Raw genomic sequence first — 19,716 nt, forward strand, 5'->3', positions numbered from 1 at the left:
GACGTGGCATCTTTGGTACAGGAACGGAGCATGACGTCTTCTACAGTAATGGGACCCTCTGCAGATTCAGACTCATCATGAACAGTTTATAAAAGACTGCACAGGCCTTGAGGACATGGGGACTCACCCCATCTGGTCCAGCAGACGTGCCTGAGTGGAGTCATCTCATTTGTCTCTGAATTTGTCTCTATCTGCTTAGACGTAATTCATATTCTTGCTCAGAAATAGTCAACTTTTGTGCATTAAAGCATCTGAAAGTTTTATGCATTTACATTCATTTAACGTTTTTTTTTTTTTTTGAAAATTCATGACTGTCTTGTTTGAAACCCTGGCTAACTGATGCTTTCCCTCCCTGTTTAGAACAAGGGTAAGGTCATCCAGGGCACCTTGCTAAAGCCGGCTCTGGCATCCAGCCTGTACTTAACTTATTGTTTATACTGCGTGATGGAGCCCCCCATGGTGCATTGATCTCTCAATGGATCTTGTCCCCAGGGGTGCTCTCACAAATCCAGCAGTTTGTCAATCCATCCTTTTGCATTTTGGTCCGCTCAGATTCTTAATAGGAGGTTAGATCGAAGGAGAAAGCAATGTGACCTAAATGAAGGACATGCACTTTTCAGAGCTGTAGGCCTACTTTTCTGTAGATGAATTCTGCTTGCATATACCAAGTTCCTGAACTGGTAAACCAAGCGAAACCCAATTAATACATAAAAATATTCATAATATTTACATGCAACAAAACAGGCTGAGTAGTTGACACAAGTCTCAGTGTGATGTCTATATTTTCTGTCTAAAGCTAAAAACAGACTGAGATGATGAGATGCTACCATATATAATCCTGTACCCTGTCTGTATTGTCTTGTCCAGTTTGTTGCAGCAGACCTCATTAGGACACCTCAGCTGCACTGCTCTCCTTTGAGAACATGTCAGGTTATTCATAGAAGTGGCTCAGGTTTGGGTCTCACAGGACATCTCTTCTCCTACATTTTTATTGCAGCCTGGCAGCCCTCAGCACTTCACCACAACCCAGTTCCATCTGAAATGGCCGCTTTCCTCGTCTTTCCCAAAGTAGGTAGATGGGCATAATTTTTAAAAACACTCATCACATTGTTGTATTTCACTAAAATATCGCAACGAATGATCTTGCAATGATAAAAAAAAACACCCAATCTATATATTTCAAGAATAGTTCAGCAGAGATCTCAGTATTGAAAGACCCATCACTGACGAGCAGTTCAGTACTAGCTGAGTGTTAAATAAAGGTTAATTTAGATGAGAATGCAAACATCTCTTTGAACCCAGGGGACATGATTGAAGGAATTATGTATTGTTGTCATGGTTGCTATCTTACATCAGAACCTACTGAATATAGGTGTACCCCACCTACTCTGTGTTTTTTGTAATTCTCTACTGTCACGTGGTTAGCTCACTTTTGAATCATTATAGCATTTAATATTGATTTTTATAGATGGGAGGTTAGTATGTTCCCTGCAAGCAGCAAACCATTACCTCCATATCTAGCTGGTATTTATACTAGATACTCTCAATAAGTACGCCACACTTTGTGGTGCCCTGAGTGCACCTGAAAAGGAAGAAAAGGGAAAAGTTTTACAAGTACTTAATGATGCACTGGGAAATCTCATAAAAGCTTATTTTACATGCCCTTTGACGAAGAGCAGAAATTCCAAAGCACATGCAAAAAAAGTCCTGATTGGCACTTGAGTTTGATAGACAAAGCTTGCCTCAAATTGATGCGCAGACCCAGCACCAATGAAATTATCCTCACATTAGTATGATTAACATGCCATCAAAGAAATAATTGCACTCAGCTGAAAAATGGTCTAATAAATGGATTACGAAATTTGATTAACTGCAGTTGGTCACACACATTAGAAACTCAATTACTTTTGACAGATAGTCTCAATGCAACCTGCAGTAATTAACTGATAAATTACACGGCTCTGATTATACTGAACTTAGGTACCATAAAAGAAAATTTTCAGCCCAGAGATCTGCTGCAGTTTAAGTGCCATTAAAATGTGAAACTGTGTTGTTATTGATTCTTAATAGTGGCTAACCCCCACTGACTTTAAACTAAAAAACATTAAGCTGAGTCCTTGGCTGGCCCGGTGTTGCAGATCAATGCCATGTAACATCCAAAAGGGAGAAATTCAAAATCAAAGCTGTCGCTATAGCAACGCCCCTGCCAGATTCCACCAATCAATGGAGTCCGTGGGGTTGTGAGATGCGCCGGGGAAAGGCCAGCGTCCTACATAAAGAGTCCAGGACAGGGAGCCGGGCATCACACAGGGCAACACACCTTTCTGCACACACATACGACAAAGGCAAAGCAGTGAGAAGAAGAAGGGTCAGGAAGAACGGAAGAGTGGAGAAAAGGACAAAGGAAGAGAAGGAGGGAATAACTAAGAAGATATGGTACGCTCATGTGAACAAGAGATTCCTGCCTGGGTCTGTGTGGGCACCCTGCTACTCTTGATCCACTCTGTCACAGTTAGCGGAGGTAAGATAGCAAATTAAAATCAGTAGTTTGAATTTTGCTACTAAAGAGTCTTCTTGCCTTTACATCTTTTTTTCCCCCACATCCTACACTCTAAGGGAAGCTGCATTGTTCTATTTCAGTCCAGCTCCCCCCATACAGTCATGGGTAGTAGGGCACATCATGAATGTGTGGCTCGTGCCCAGCCTCAGGGCAATGGAGGGGTATTTATCTGTTCCACTCATCCTGTCCTCATCTGTTTGCGTGCCGGGTGCAGTGAAAGACGGGCAAGTCCATTTGCCACTAGGCTTTGTGCCAGCACAGTAGTACAGCAGAGTACAAGGGCTGAGAGGGAAATCTCCTCTACTCCTTAAAAGAAGGGCTGATTGTGACAAAAGTTATCGAAGGCCACATTATGCTGCTGTTTGATGTGTGTACACAGACTCATTTAATCCTTATTTATTAATGTGTATAAACCAATTCATGTTGATAGCTTTTTTCAAGCTTTAGTAGAAGAGGCACTACTTTTTAAGTTGTCTACTTTTAACTGAATTTCACATTTGTTATTCTTTTTCTAAAGAAATTCTGCAAAAAGATGTAACAGCCATTGTGGGTCTTGGGATTTATATTTTTTAATTGATCACACCATGCCAGAATCATTTGTCAATACACACTCCCATATACTCAGCTGGATCACAGTGCTGGCTGGCTAATTGGAAAAATGTTACTTTGAAGTGGGAGCTCTTGATTGCAGTGGAGAAATAAAGACTGTGATGCATCCCGGGAAGCCAAGTGTGCTCCCCCTTGTGTCTCATTAAACCCCCAGTTAACAGGCCAAGAAGGCTGCTGATGGCTGTGGCAGAGCAGAATGGAATCAGCGACTTCTCATGCTGAGTCTTTCATGTATGATTCTCCAGTATGTGCCACTTGTATTTATGCTCAAGAGGACCCATAGAAGAAGCCATCTGCAATGGGGCTGCAAACTCAGGATTCATTTTGGTGCACCTGGTATCTGATGTTGTCTGAGTCAGCCACCTGGCTTGTTGCTCTCGCTCCCTATTAATTGAGAAGAGAGGTAGAGAAGGATGTGCAAGTCTGCTTTTTCCCCCGGCGCATTTTGCCAGTTGTGGTTTAGTCGAAAGAGGTGTGCTATTCCAGTTCTAGATGTGTCAGATATGATTTAACTTGTAAGAAAAAAGATAGAGAAAGAATCAATCTGTAATCAGAGATGAATAATACATTTTCTTTAAAAAAAAAAAAAAAAAAGCTCAAGTGATTGTTGAGTTTCTGACAAGTGGAAATCATCTTGCACTATTTTTTCCCCACAGCTGCCCTGAAGCATGATGTGGCATTGGATAGTGGAGCCACAGTGCTAAATCATACTATGAATTTAGTGCATCGTATGGAGACCCTGCTGGCCCTGGGAAACGGCAGTGATGTCACTCTCCGTGTGGAGACCATCAACACGGACGAAGTGAAGGTGATCCAGGCACACAGCCTGGTTCTCACCCTGCAGAGTGATGTGTTTGAGGAGCTGCTGCTCAGCCGCAACACCAGCTCTGTGGTTCTGAGGGAGACGCCTGACTGTGCAGCCATCTTTGAGAAGTTTGTCAGGTGAGCGGGACTGTCAGATGCCACGATTTATTGAGACTGATTTGTTACTGGGTCATATCGTTGATGACTAAAAAGATAGACAAGTTTCCTATTTTTCCTTTCTTTTCAGATAAGTAAAATGCTCCATCTCCATCTCTATTCTAAAATTACACTTGCTCTTTGAGGCTTGCAGTCTAAAATCAGAGAGTGTGGGCTTTTTTCAGTGACTCAGATGCGTGCAGAAAAAAAGATTCAAAATATAGTATGCCCCACAGAAATGTTCCTTTCTTTTAACAATGCTTTCAAAAAATCTCTTTGCAGGTATCTGTACTGTGGTGATATTTCTCTGCGGCTAGATCAGGCTATTTCTCTACATAAGTTGGCCAGCAAGTACCATGTGTGGGGCTTGCAGGAGGGTTTGACCCAATATATGACTCAACATCTCTCCAGTGATTCACCCACAGGCCACGTGGTTGGTTGGTACAACTATGCTCTACAAATTGGGGACATAACCCTGCGGGACAGCTGTCTGCAGTACCTGTCCTGGAACCTGTCTTCTGTGCTGCAGAGCAGAGAATGGGGCTTCATCAGTGAAGACCTTCTCCTCTCCTTGCTCCAGCGTTCTGACCTCATTCTGCAGAGTGAGCTGGAACTCTACGAGGCACTGGAGGGATGGATTAACCAGAACCAGCCTGTTCGTATGACAGTGGAGAGTGCCCTGAGGGCCGTTCGATATGGCATGATCCCCCCTCAGCATCTCTTCCGTCTTCAGAAACATTCCCCCCTCATGGTGAAGTATTATGAGTCAATCCGTGATCTCCTCTATCTAGCTTTCCAATTTCACTCTGCCTCGCCTATCCAGCTTGCCAAGTACTTTGATGTCAACTGCAGTATTTTTACTCCCCGTAACTACCTGTCCTCTGCCTGGGGATCACCTTGGATCATAAACAACCCCACCCGTGACGACCGGAGCTTCAGCTTCCAGACCCAGCTTGGACCCAGTGGCCATGACTCCAGTAAGAGAGTGACATGGAACGCCCTGTTCTCACCTCGGTGGCTCCCGCTCAGTGCCAGGTCAACTTATACCGAACTGGGTGCTATGCAGCCCACCCGCACGGAGGGAGGTCGACCTCGCATCATTGTAACACCGGCCACTTCAAGCCCTGACTTTGCCGGCGTGAGTTTCCAGAAGACGGTGATTGTGATGACAAAGCAGCAGGGAAAAGTGGTGGTCAAGCATGTCTACAACTTCCACCAAAGCACAGAGGAAGCTGGGGATTTTCTGCTGGATGCTGATCTGCAGCGGCGTGCATCCGAATACCTGATTGACAGCTCCCTCTATCTGCACATTGTAATAAAACCTCTCTACCATACCCTTCTTGTTGCCAGGAAGTAAAAACAGGAATTCATTGAGGCCTCATCATCGGTGATCCACCCACACAATCACATGCACATATTCCAAAGTACTCCACTCATATCACAATACATGTGTATGTGTCAAATCTGCGACAATTCCAGTGTTGATTAGTTTGTGCATTTTCCTGTCTTCCAACTAGTAAGAAAAGGATTTGTCTCATAAAATAAAGGACTCAAAATAACAACTCATAAACTGCTCAGCAGTGATTATTACAGTAATGATGATGGATTTTTCATGTTTTCATCCATATTGAGAAACAGTGTTACCGTACTGTATTTATCTGTTTTTGTGTGGCTGTTTTCCCCTTAAATGTAATCAATCTATGTGATCTAGTAAGAGAAGCAAGGCTGACATGGTTAGAACAGAGGAGTGATAGTGGCTTCATCAGGGTGTTTAATATGGAGCTACCAGAGAGAAGGAAAATATTAAACCACAGAGAAGATTTCTAGATGTAGTGAAGGACATGGAGAGGGTTGGTGTGGTAGAGGAGGATGCTAGGGAGAAGATGAGATGGAGGTGGATGATCTGCTGTAGTGAGCCCTAACGGGAAAAGGTAAAAGAAAAAGAATACGATCTCAATGTTTTTTAATAGGCCAGTAGACGTTTTCCTTTAAAATAAAAATGTTATTGATCTTACTTTTATGCATTTTCTCATCCAGTACTCTGTAATGAAACATTTACTACATGGCACCTAATTCCTGTGATATGCTCCTGTTTGGATCTTGCATGCCAAACAGTGGAAACTGAAGTGAAATCCCATTATGAGTGTTCCTTAGAATAATATAGTTGACTTGCAAGACTGTAGAGACTTTAGGATAATTGCAGCAATTTTAGTTTATTTTTCTTCTTCTTCTTTTTATTGTTACACTTGAATGTTGCCTATCTTTTAAAGAAAGTCCCTGTGTGATTCTCCTGGAACAAATAAAAAAATCTGTATGAGAAAACACAATTAGAAAAGAAATGTATGTGGTGACTAGTAAGGATTTCCAAAATAAACTTTGATAAACTAAAATTAAGGTAATCTTTTCCTGTGGTTTTTTTTTCCTTGGGGGGGGGGGTCTTAGATTACCGGGAAATTGCCTGGAAACTACAGTCCTCGTGATGCTTTGCGCGCGGCCGGACGTACGTCATCGGAACCTTCAGCTGTCAGACTTTGGCCACCCTGCAGGTTTTGTTAGCAAACTAACGCGAACTCTGCGACTTTATTTAAAGTTGTGCATTCGTCTGCTAACCGATTTTGGATCTTAAAAGCTGGCGATTGAAGCGCAAAGCTTGCACGAAGACGAGGCGACTCGTTTTTAACCGCTGCTAGCTCTTGCAACACAAGCCAGCGATATACTGAGCGGGTGTAAGAGTAAATGCAGGGAGGGAGGGAGTAAAAAAAAAAAAAAAAAGGCAAAAGTCTTTGTGCTTCCCTTCCCCCTCATCAAAGCGAAGGGGAAATGTCTCTGTCCAAAGGAGGTAAGTGTCTTTGTTTTGCTCTCTTTAAAAAAAATACTTAAGTAAATAAATAGCCGTGCATTTATTGGAAACGCCGACGGGCAGTTTGTGGGGAAGTATTTTAGCTAGCTTTGTATAGGAAATGTAACCTTACCAGGTGGAGAGCTGCATGTATGAGAAGAGGGAAAAGAAGCTAGCCAGCATGCCTCTTCTTCAGCTTCCTATCGTTATACCCACTCCTGACATCCTGGTATCTCATGGTAGCGTATTCATCACTAACATATTGAAGGCGCTTCCACTCTATACTTTATGTGATTAGTATTATGGCTAAAAGAATACCACCGCGTCGCTTCGTTTAACTTCCCGTGTTGTGGTTAGCTAACAGCATTTTTTTAAGACAAAAAAGGACTTTCGCCAAACTTGCTCCTCAGCTGGAAATCACAACGCTGCGCTTACCTCCCGTGTTTCTGTAAAGTAGAGCACACTGGGATTACAGGTGTTTATATTTTTAGTACCCCCCTCCTCTCTCCTGACTTATGAATCATCTATTTTTCGTCTCCTTTTGTTTTGGTCAGTCTGTTAGCGCAAAAGGTATTTTTAGCCTCGCGTCCGTGAAAATACCTTTTGTATTTTTTTGTGCGTGTGTTTGTGGAGTTTTCCCCCCTCGCTGTGGAAATTATTTTCTTTTTAAAGCAGGCGGCGAGGCTAAGCAGCCAGGGCCAGTATCACAAACAAAAAAAACACACACCTTGGAAAAAAAGTCAAGGTTCTTCCTCTGCGTCACACAATGCGTGATGATGATCATACCGATGATGTCAATTTACATCTCAAGTTGACCGCTTGTGTTATTACACAATCGCGTTAGCGTTACCAATGCTGGGAGTGCTCGGTGTTTTTGAGACGACCGGGTTAGATTGGCTGGGTGCTATTCAGACAGTCTCAGCCTTTGGCCTGCCATAGCATGTTTTGACTTGCAGCAGTCTGTTGACAGTTCATTTGCTGCAAGCAGATAGCTGCTACACAGGTTCTGTGCTCTTATTACTGCGTGCAAAGCGGGTTGTGGAAGGATTTTTTTTTCCTTTCTTTTGGCCACTACAAGGAGTTGTACTTTCCCCGGTCAGTGGCGGTGTGGGTCTAAGAGCACTGCATGGCATTGTGGAGGCATGTTTGGAGATTGGGTTCTCTCTAACACACTGATAGGGTTGTGTGGAAGATTATCTGGGCATGAGTCATCATTGTCTTTATATGGACCCACTCTAAGGCTGGAACTTCCTGATGGTGACTCGCTGCACAGCTATTGGCACTTTGATCCCATGCACAATCCAGAAATTCTTGTTCACATTATGTATAGCATTGCTGTTCTCTGGGTATTTTCCACTGAACATCACTGGGTTTCTAAGAATTCAATATGCTGTTTGTAGTGGTTGACCTGAATGAACATCTTCCTGTGTATGAAAAAAAATAATAATGCAGAATACGTATAATAACTGCTTATAAAGCAAGTCTTTAGTGCAGACACTGGCATGGTTCCTTTTATGGTTTACTTCTGAAAAAGGCACGAGTTTCTGGGTAAGCACTAGGATTTTTTCCTCCCTAGAAACACTCTCTATTCAGAGCATTTCTGAGAAAATGTCTGTTTCCATAATTTTTTTTTTTTTTAATTCCACGTGCAGCTTGATATACTTTGACTGTGTTTATTGTCATGGCACTATTGTGTCCTCTGAGGCTCAGTTTGCAACAGGGACAACAAGCGAGCCAACTGAAATGACCTCATATTTCCCAAAGGGTCCTGACAGTTTTTGAGTGTTTAAGCGGATGTGTCCCGTCTGACTGGCTGTGACTCATATCACACTGCCCTATGGTTGCTACAGGGTCACTCCGCACACCACATGCTGTGTCCCCAAACAGGACGACTACCTGACAGGAGATCATATTCCAAAGCCACTGAAACGTCACTGCACATAACTCCCACATAACTCAAACTACAACATGCACATATATCTTATTGCTTAGGTAGTTTTTCGCATTCTGCAGGAGGTCATTGTTAAATGCATTCGAAAGCTTAAAATCAGCTTTGGTATTTGAGATCTGTCAGTAATGTTGCCCTAATTTTGTTGCATGGGGACAGGCTTGTCTTATTTGTCAGGTCATCAGAAGACTGTGAGTGCTCGCACTTTATCCCACGCAGAGGAAATGCAAAATCTATTTTTGACCGAGCATGTGTGAGTAAATCACACTCAATCTCTCCCTACCACATGAGACTACTGTAGTCTGTCCAGACACTGCAGGCTTATTTTAGGGTTGCAGCACAAAATGGATGTGTCTAGGTTTCATTGGTTGGCTATAGAAATCTAAAATCGTTGTAGAAAGTTCACTTCCCTTCCAGCTTGAGCTACCAAAGGAGGGGTTTACCCAAACATACTTCCTCCACACTGTAGTGGTGTGACTCACTCAGTGAAAGCAAGTAACAACGACAGCTAAAAAATCAAAATTTTCGCCAATTGTTGCTATTTTTCCTTTCTAAAACTGAAGGTGACTTACTTGCAAATTGAACTAGTTTCTCTGAACTATGGTTAGAACAATTACGTCACATCCTAGTGGGCGAAACTGTGGCCTCGCAGTCCCAGCGCACGCAGATAAAAGTCAACAAGGTCTTCTGTTTCTCCTCTCAAGCCTGGAACAAGAGCGAGCATGCTCGACACAAGTGTCAAGAGGAGTCGAAAGCTATTTTCCCCCCCTTGTTGTTCCTCGTAAGCTCGGTAGCTGTGTCATTCTGGCAGAGACTCGCAGCCTCTTGTGGGAAGTCTCAGAGGCTGCTGGTAAACTGTGTTTATGAATGGGTGGCTGTCAGGGAATTAGAAGAGGAACCTCCCACAGCTGCAGAGTTTGGACCATAGTTTGCTCTCCACACAACAAAAAAATGTACAAAGAACTTGAATTTGTTTTTGTAAAGAAAAAAAGGAATGATTGTATTGGTAAAACACGCAAAACACGGCAGGAAGGAAGGCTTGATTCCACTGTACCCCTCACTCCCCCGCTTCATTTGAGTCATCATACCAGTGCTGATTAGTCATTTAGTCCACCTTCTCTCTATGGAAGGGCCTTAGCTTTGGGCACACCTAATCTCCAGTTAGATAACAGGTCATTTGCTTTAGTTTGCGTAAGCGGAAGGCTACAGCAAAGTGATTGACTTTTAAAGTGCTCTTTACTACGAGAACAGAAAAGGAATTTAAAAAAAAAACATGTCAATAAGCAAATGTGGATTATTAATAAAAAGGCAGTAGTTGAAACTAAGTATTCTGAACCTCAATTTTCATATTTTGTTGTGCAGACGATGGCAGCTTTACACTCAGTGCCAAATAGCCTTTTAAGTTTTGCAAGAAGAGATGAATAATTGCTCCACTGGAAGAACTGCTAATTATACAACTTGTGGTTTCTACTGCATACAGCTTTATTGATCACCACGTACTGAGATGGCAATGTTTTATTCATTTGTTTTAATGGTTTTGCTTTAAGGGAAGAAGAAAAGCCATGGGCTGAAGCTGGCCAAAGAAGTTTTTGCAACGCCACCACCAGAAGTAACAGCGTAAGGCTATTTTTTTAATATTGAGATAGTGAGCCATGCTTCTCAAAGTTGGCTCAAATAGATTGATAAATCTCAGTTACATTACAACTGAGCATAGAATTGCTGTTGCTTATTTATTTCCTGTTTTCCTGCAGGCCCCCTCGAGCTCTTGACTCTAAAGCTTGTGTCACAATTGGAGATCAGGTAAAGCTGGCTCTGTGTTCCTCAGAAACATGCAATTCTATTGATTTTTCCTGAGCTAAATACATGCAATGTCACAACTTTTCACTTCTTGGTCTAGAACTTTGTCGTGAAGGCAGATGACTTGGAGCAGATTGAAGAGCTGGGGAGGGGAGCATATGGTGTGGTGGACAAGATGAAACATGTGCCCAGTGGCGTTATCATGGCTGTCAAGGTAGGCTGCAAAGCTACTACTCTGGCTACCTGATTTATCATCTCTGTAAATGCACTGTGTTTTTAAAATGCTAATATAAGTGATAGATGTATCCGGTATATGACCTCAGCTTGTAAACACTTGGAGCCTTCCAACTCAGTGACTCAATGTTTGAGGGGCAATGTAGATATAAGGAGCGCCATGACAATTTGATTTAAGCTATACCTGCCCTAGTTCATGCATTTATTACAGATTTCTCCCACATTGGCTTCCCTTCATCGGCTCCTTGTTAAATCAAGAATTGAATTTGAAATCCTTCTCCTTAGGTCTTGAATAATCAGGCCGTGTCATATCTTAAAGACCTCATAGTATCATGTTACCCCAACAGAGCACTTTGCTTTGAGACTGCAGGCTTACTTTTCTAAAAGTAGAATGGGAGGCAGAGCTTTCAGCTATCTGGCCCCTCTCCTATGGATCCAGCTCCCAGTTTGGATTTGGGAGATGGACACGCTCTCTATTTTTAAGGTTGGAGTTAAAACTTTCCTTTTTGATAAAGCTTATAATTAGGTCTTGATCAAGTGACCCTTAACCACCCCTTATGTATGCTGGTATAGAGTCAGCCTGCTGCAGGACTTCATGTGATGTACTGAGCACTTCTCCACTTACCTGTGTTTATGCACCACTGCAGCATGCCATTGCAGTTTTGCCTTCTGGCTCCCTGAGTTTGTGTTTTGTCCCATCTTATTTTCCGTCATCCTCCAACCAGTCACAGTCAATGGCTACCCCTCCCTGTGCCTGGTTCTTCTGAAGGTTTCATCCTGTTAAAAGGGACATTTTCCTTCTCACCATTTCAGAGTGCTTGCTTGTAGCGAGTCTTGTTGGGATTTTCTGTCAGACACTGTTGGGTCTGTACCTTAATGTAAAGCACCTTTAGGTGACTGTTGTGGAGCCTTGGCACTGTGTAAATAAAGCTAAATTGAATGGTGCTGAAACTGCAAATCTATGATATTTGTGTCACCAGAGGATCCGTGCCACAGTCAACACTCTGGAGCAGAAGAGGCTGCTGATGGACCTGGACATTTCCATGAGGACCGTGGACTGCTTCTTCACTGTGACTTTCTATGGCGCCCTATTCAGAGAGGTGAAGCTAGTGTTTAAACGTCATTCGTGTATGACTGTGCTGTGCACTGTGTGTTTCTCACCTTATTAATGGTCGATCATCTTCTTGGGTTTTTTTAGGGTGATGTTTGGATCTGCATGGAACTGATGGACACATCTTTGGATAAGTTCTATAAGAAAGTTATTGAGAAGGGCAGAACTATTCCCGAGGACATCTTGGGCAAGATCACGGTAGCAGTAAGTCACGTCCTCGACATTTTAAAGCCAGTATCACTAAGATTAGGTGGATGCACATGTGCATGCAAATACTTTAAAGGAGTAGCTCACTTTCCTTTTCTCTAGAACAAATGCTTACTTTCTTTTTAAGAGGAAGATAAGTAGAATGACAGTTTGTGGTTTTGCTGGTGAACAGCAGCTGGGCGTAGAGACTTTCTAGAATCTTGCCATCACATTGAGGTCGCCAGTCAGGCAGAGCTACAGTTTGAGATGCTCAGTATGGATGCTCTGATAAGCGTTTGTCAGAACATTCTCACAAGTCCCTCCAGTTCTGCAAACATTTTACATTTCTGCATGTGTACGATTTGGAAAAAAATCGTAACTTTGATGTGTGCAAAACCCCAAAAATACAACAGTAAGAAAATGGTTTAAACAGCAAATTTGAATTTGCGTTTTTTGCAGAGCATAAGCCTCGTTTGATTGCTGTGAAGCCTTTTAAAAAAAACTGAGAAGTTTAAGAGTGATAAAGTTTATGCAAAGCACAGTGTTGCATTGAAAATAGATATGATTATGTGGTGGAAATCACTGCACGGGCTATGCAAGACTTCAGGAAGCTTTTAAAAAGACTCATGAGAAACTTTGTTGAATTATGAAAACATAAACACAACAAATGTGGCACTGAACTGTTACATTATTGTGACATTATTGTTTTTAGAACTACACAATTTGGTCTCTTTGTTTCCACAACACACACACACACACACAGACCAAACACTACCATTAAAAGTTATGCAGCACAGTGGGAGAATGCACAACTTCTTTTCAAACTTGTTTGCATCAAATTGTAAATGAGCATAACGCAACCTCCTGTTTGTAAATTTTCCATATCAGATATGTTTTATGTTCAAATAAATGTTAGGTATGAATCATTTGCAAATCACCATATCCTTTTGTCCTAGCATAACACATAATATATATATATATATTCTTTTTCTGAAATTTTGTTATTTATTCTACAGATTGTAAAGGCATTAGAACATCTGCACCGTAACCTGTCAGTGATACACAGAGGTAATCAAAAGATCAAATCACAAATGTACAGATTTTTCTCATCATTTTTAGTCTTGTATGTGCTCTCTTACACTCTTAACTATGTTTCTCACCAGATGTAAAGCCCTCCAATGTTTTGATCAACACCTTGGGCCAAGTGAAGATGTGCGACTTTGGCATTAGTGGCCACCTGGTGGATTCAGTGGCTAAAACGATGGATGCAGGCTGCAAGCCCTACATGGCGGTGAGTGAGGACTGTCAGAGCCTCTGCTGCCCAACAGTCTAAGCTTTCAGACATCCTCCCTGAAATGTCAGCTCACAAAACCAGAGCATTATTTTAAATAGTCTTGAAAGTTTTCCTGTTTTGGATACTTCAGAATGTTCAATGATTCTAATTCATGTCTGACTTTGAGATTCATTTTTTAAATTCGTTTATTAAAAAAAAAAATAGAAAAGTAATGATCAAATATTTGTACCACTTATCTGTTCCTAATGTTTTGTTTTTCAGCCTGAGCGGATCAACCCTGACCTCAACCAGAAAGGCTACAGTGTCAAGTCGGACATATGGAGCCTCGGTATCACAATGGTGAGCGGAGCTGTACATGGAAATTTGAATCTTTTCTACCTGCACGCAAAGAAATGTTTTCAAAAAGTAGTGCTGCCTCGTAGCATCCACTGACTTACCTTTTTACTCGCATGCAGATAAAACCACTTTTAAAGGTTGCAAACCGTCCTTTTTCTGTTAGATGATGAACGCTTTTATGTGCTCTGCTGCTTCGAGTTTATTTTGGATCCACACCAGTCACACAGATGGCAACCACCACACTCACAATGTTGGTTCAGTTTTATGTAATCATCTGTCCATTGTCCTGTCAATCAGAGCAGTTAATATGTCACAAAAATAAAATGATAAACTCAATTTTCTTGTCAGAAATCATGAGAACGAATATGCAAACAATGGCAGGCTGCCTCGGGTTGATTTGTGTAACTAACCATTTGGTGAGATACAATGCTACCAGCTAATGCTGAGTCATGGTGACCATTACGCTTTTGATAACCGAGCCACACGGATTCCATTTCATTCGGCTGATAATAGTAGTTCATGGTGGTTTCAATTAATATATAAAATGGCTTACAGATTGCTAGAACTTTTATTAACTCGTTTTTACTTTCACTCCTAAATCTGATTGCTCTGACATGAAGGATACATTTCAGGCTTCTCAGTAAAAATTGGTCTAATTCAAGACAAATGCTGATTAAATTTTTTTTTAAATCAATTTTTTATGTTGCATGAAACCATTTTTTAATTTTTCAGCAAAGTGCTGGAAACATTCCTCTGAGAATTTTGTTCGTCTTGACATGTTGGCGTCACAGTTATTGCAGATTTGCCAGCTATGCATCCTTGAAATGAATCTCCCGTTCCGCCACGTACCAAACATGCTCTGTTGGATTGAGACTCGGTGACTGTGGAGGCCATTTGTCCTGTTCAACCACCAACTTGAGATGGTTTGAGCTTTGTGACATGTTAAGTTATTCTGCTGGAAGAAGCATCAGAAGATCATAACAGGATAAAAATGGTCAGCAGCAATACTCCGGTGGTTTGTGGCATTTTAATGCTGCTCAGTTGATTCAAAGGGATCCAGTGCAACACTTTTAGGATCCTCCAAATTCTGACCCTACCATCGAATGATGAAGTAGAAATCTTCTATTGCTCAATTGTGGTGTGCCTGTGTGAATTGTACCCTAAGTTCCCTGTTCTTAGCTGACAGGAGTGGCCTCCACTATGGTCTTATGCTCGCTGGATTTTTTTTTTTTTTTTTTTTTTTTTTGTTCCATAGATCGGGAGTGTTTTCTTAAATACTCAAACCAGCCTGTCTGGCACCAACGGCCATGTCCATCCAGTTCTGATGCTTGGTTTGAAGTGTTTACGTGCCTGAATGCACCGATGCCATGTGATTAGCTGATTAGATATTTGTAGTGGTGAGCAATTGAACAGGTGTACATAATGAAGTGGCCAGTGAGCGTAATAAAAGTTTCCAATTGTGCAAAATTCAAATTCTGTAGAAAGAAATTTTGCAAAATGTGCTGAGTTTCTGCAAACATGAAAGTAAACCAGTACATGCAACATGTAATCATGAAGTTGAGCTGTAATGAGTACAGTATTTGCTGAATTCTCCTTTCTTTTCTTCCTAGATTGAACTGGCCATTTTGAAATTTCCCTACGACTCATGGGGAACTCCCTTCCAACAGCTCAAACAGGTGGTGGATGAACCTTCTCCACAGTTGCCTGCTGACCGTTTCTCCCCAGAGTTTGTAGATTTCATCTCTCAGTGGTGAGTTTCACCTTAGATGGCAATCATTACCTTGTGCTTAAAAAAAAAAAAAACAGGAAGTAAACACTGAGTTCCAGCAGGGGTCAGTGTTTGTCATTTGTTTACTGAAAGAGGTGGAGGAGAGAGTTTCTGTGTGTAACAGGACATGAGACCATGCTCACACATTTTAGTGCTTCTTTTGTATAGTTTTTGTATAAAATTATTATTATTTTTCTCACTTTTGCATTTCTTTTGTTTTACAGCTTAAGAAAGAAGCCCAATGAACGACCGGCTTATACAGAATTGATGGTTAGTTGTTTGTAAATATTTGATCACAAACACCTGTCATGTAACAAGCAGTTTTGCCGCCATTAGCGTTCCTGCCATGAAGATCAGTGTCTCATTCTTTTTTTGTCCACAAGAGGGCAGCCTTGTTCTTTTAACCCAACAAACCTGTTAAATTATGTGCATTTAACATGTAAATAACAAGAGAGCTGTAAGTAGAATGTTTTCCTGCCATTCTGAAACATTATGTATTTTCTATTTATATGTATGCAGAAACATCCATTTTTCACCCTGCATGACTCCAAAGAGACAGACGTGGCCAGTTTCGTCAAGGTCATCCTGGATGACTGATGTGGTCACTCCAGGCTCCACCTCATCGGGGATAGGCGGGACCTCTCAGCAAACGAACCTATGGCCTACCTTTTTGTGAAAACTCACTGGAATGACAGACTCATGCACCCACACACAACAAAGGGGGTGACCCAAAGACTGACAGCAGCCCAACAGCACTGGAGTTGGACAGCAGTGGTGATATGAACTTGTACGGTCAACTGGAGAGGTTTTAATTCACTCTTCCCAAGCTTCCTGTGTGAGCAGTTATGCAGTACGACAAAATATGAACTCACCCCAATTTGTTGTTCTTATCTTGTTCAGTCCCCCTCCAAAAAATCCTTATTTTAACTCTTTCTCTAAAGCAGACAGAGCCAGCCTTTATTTGTTTGTGACACATATTTTATGCATACTTTCAATTATATCTGCAAAACCATCAGTTAATGTGTATGCTGTTCTTGTACTGAAAGCTATATTTGCATATCCGTTTGTATCCGTTTCAATACTGTAGCTCATTGAAAAGTGTGAATTTTACCACACTAGGGCCTTACTGGTCAGCTCGGATCAGGTCTGACCTGGTTGCTGCCCACGTGTGATTGATCAGTGCGGGGGCTCCAGTTGTTGCGGGCCAGGCTGTGTGGGAGGCTCCGGAGCTGAGACAAAACGCAAGAAATGTCAAAGGTCATATTCTGGATAAGTCGAGTCGCACAGATCTGATCCATGCAGTGGGCCCTCCCCGCATTGTGTTTTTTTGGGTATTACAGAGTTGGCTCCTGTGCTGCCATTGTTACTGCCTGGTGGTGTTCAGGGGTTTGCCTAATCAAGCTCACAGCTTCGTCTTCTATGTGCCATTTTGCAAATCGTTCTCATGACTTATTGCATTAAATAATTTGTGTTCTTTTTTGCATTTGTTCTTTCCTGTGTTTTGTTTTGTTCCCCCCCCCCCCCTCAACCACCCTTTTAACCCCACCCCCTCCTCCTCTCAGTTCCTTCTTATCTTATTGATTCTGGTTGTTTTTGTTTTAGAGATCTTTTTATGCCTTACACAGGCAGTATGTTAGGGAAATAATTTATGTTTGGAAGATGTAAATATCTTTGTTTTGTTTTGTTTTTTCTTTATAAATGTAAGATGACACTGTCCCAACCTGTCCCGGTGTAGATGAATGGTAGAGTGGTTGGATTAGTTTGTTTTAATGCAGTGTGACACGCATGCACACAAAACTCACAGGGCAAGCTGACTGGGCCAGGACTGATGTGCTCCACCACTCAGGTTTCTGCGCTCTCCTATCAGTACTCAAAGATGACACCCCCCCTTGTTCCCCCCTCCCCCTGGTCATCTTCATGAGTACTGGACCAAGATCCTAATTTATTTTTTTTTTAAGTCCATGGTGGGCAGCCATCATTGTTTCTCTCAGACCATCCTATGCAGAGCTCCATGTGCACACAGCAAGAGGCCCTTGTTATGTGGCAGTTTCCCCACCCCCAAGTGTTAAGAGACTGAGATGGTGATGGTATTGATGGTGGCGATAACTGCCGGGCCTCAGTTCATGGCTAGTACTCGCTGCCCCTCTGGTTTACACTGTAGTGCTACCTTTTAAGTCAGTGAATTAGGAGTATTTATGATTGTGAATAAGGGAAAAGCTAGCAACACCACAAAGAAGCTGCTGTGGGGTTTTTTTTTTTTTCTTCTTTCATTTTTTTTTCGGCCTTCTTTGCATGGCCATTCCCTTGGTGTGTAAAAGTGAGCTTTTACGCTGATCACAATGAGAATGGAACACTTGCTCTACCTCTTATTCCTTCACTCTATTTGCCACCTCTTCACTGGGTGGGAATGACAAACTTGAACTACGGACAGACAAAAAAAATTAATAAATAAATGCTTTATTGTTCAGTAACTAACTTTCATGTCATTATTCCTGCATGTGTACCAATAAAAGCTTCCAAGGGTAATGCAGGCATTACGGTACAGCTCTGAAGTTTAAATCCGAGTCAGACGTTACAAGTTAGAAAGTTGTTTGGAGTGACATTTAATCAAACAGTGTGTCAAAGATGGACGCGGACTACAACTTTTTGCCTTAAACTTAAATTCCATACAATTGCCATCAGTGAGCGACTGGTTTACAAAACACAAGATTCTTTATCTACAAGGAAAATGCTGCTCACTTGTTTGGCTATGTCAAGCATTTAACGAGTTTAAGGTTTCACTCGGTAGTTTGAAGTAATGGAAAAGCAAAAGTTGTCCATTTGTAAATTTGGTCTTGGCTAAAGTCAAGGCTTCAAAAAGAGTCCAGTCAAGAGTTTTGTTGGGTTTTTGTTTGTTTGTTTTCCAGTATTGTCTCTTTGTAGATCTGTCTTCCAGTACACTGTACACTTTAATTGGCCTGTATGATCCACAAGCATCTAAATTTTTACTTGCATGTTAGTAAGAATTCCACTTTAGACACTTGTTTGTGCAGCCATGCACTCTTGCATGAGATAAAGAAGCCGACTGATGCAATTGTCACCAAGACGTCCGTCGTGCACTTTATGCTGTAAAGTGCAGGATATAATTTAATTGAGGCAAGAGAGACAACTGCATACATCTATTGTTAAGTGTTTTTGCTCAGAGGAAAAAGTTCAATCACCTCTGACTCTGCTTAAACGTCTCTTGCGTCCTAGTGTGGGCAGTTTTCAGTTGAGGACATTGCATTTTGCTCTTGAAGTATGCCTGTGGCAGTAACACCGCAGTTACTGCTTGTGTAAACGTCCTTATGTAATTACACTGACGTGAATGCACATTTTTGGGAAGGCAGTAACCCTTAATGGGTGCGTGATGAACAGGATTCCTTCATTTTGTAGACTCTTTCTGATTGCTTTAAAAGAAAAAAAACACGAGTGTCAACAGTGCAGTTCAACAAAAGCTTACTTTGAGCAGCCTATTCTGCCTCTAGTGTGTCAGGCAGAGGCCTATGATTTCACGCCAGGACGAGAAAACTCAATGCCAGTAGACTGCAGGCAGTGGTCCAGTGTTGTGCAGTAGAGGGGGATTGTCAGCCAAGCTAAAGACGCGCTTTTTAAGAAAGTACTCTTTTGATGATGGCTTACATAATGCTACACAAAAGATTGTCGTGTGAAGGGGGAAAACAGCTAACATCTGCTTGAATTAGTGTCCCAGCTCAGCCTAAAGTGCACTGTGATGGAGAAGTTAAGATGCCAAAACAGGTTATGACATAATCCTAACTTATAGGCATTAATTAGGAAAAAGCTATGGTTTTTATTTTTAATAGTCCACCTCATTCTGGATATTTCTGCTGTGGTTTCAAGTGACTATCGCATATTTCTGACTATCTTAGCACGTCATCAATCAGCAGGCAGATGTTGGGGTCTGTGCTGATATTCTTTTTTTCCTGTTCAACCTTTACTATCTCATTTCAAATTCTCAGATAGGCCTCATTTAACAAATAAGCACTAGTGGATTAAACTGATGCCTATTTTTTGCCTGGTGTAGTAAAGTTTGGG

General features: G+C 41.7%; 2 protein-coding genes across 2 annotated transcripts; both read left to right on the forward strand.

The window, feature by feature from the left end:
* The first annotated feature begins 2,302 nt into the window (after positions 1–2,302).
* Positions 2,303–6,485, forward strand: btbd17b (BTB (POZ) domain containing 17b). Its single transcript, XM_040048995.1, has 3 exons — positions 2,303–2,521; positions 3,826–4,111; positions 4,412–6,485. Exons 1-3 carry the CDS (start codon positions 2,434–2,436, stop codon positions 5,484–5,486), a joined length of 1,449 nt encoding a protein of 482 aa, XP_039904929.1. The 5' UTR covers positions 2,303–2,433; the 3' UTR covers positions 5,487–6,485.
* A 150-nt stretch (positions 6,486–6,635) lies between these two features.
* On the forward strand, positions 6,636–18,113 carry LOC120744529 (dual specificity mitogen-activated protein kinase kinase 6-like). The gene is made up of 12 exons (XM_040049008.1): positions 6,636–6,968; positions 10,464–10,533; positions 10,668–10,716; positions 10,814–10,927; positions 11,928–12,047; positions 12,146–12,262; positions 13,261–13,312; positions 13,408–13,535; positions 13,800–13,877; positions 15,485–15,624; positions 15,867–15,912; positions 16,162–18,113. Exons 1-12 carry the CDS (start codon positions 6,950–6,952, stop codon positions 16,237–16,239), a joined length of 1,011 nt encoding a protein of 336 aa, XP_039904942.1. The 5' UTR covers positions 6,636–6,949; the 3' UTR covers positions 16,240–18,113.
* Positions 18,114–19,716: the final 1,603 nt, after the last annotated feature.

Source organism: Simochromis diagramma, unplaced genomic scaffold, assembly GCF_900408965.1.
Source record: "Simochromis diagramma unplaced genomic scaffold, fSimDia1.1 OVJJ01000321.1, whole genome shotgun sequence".
In the NCBI taxonomy this organism is placed as follows: domain Eukaryota; kingdom Metazoa; phylum Chordata; class Actinopteri; order Cichliformes; family Cichlidae; genus Simochromis; species Simochromis diagramma.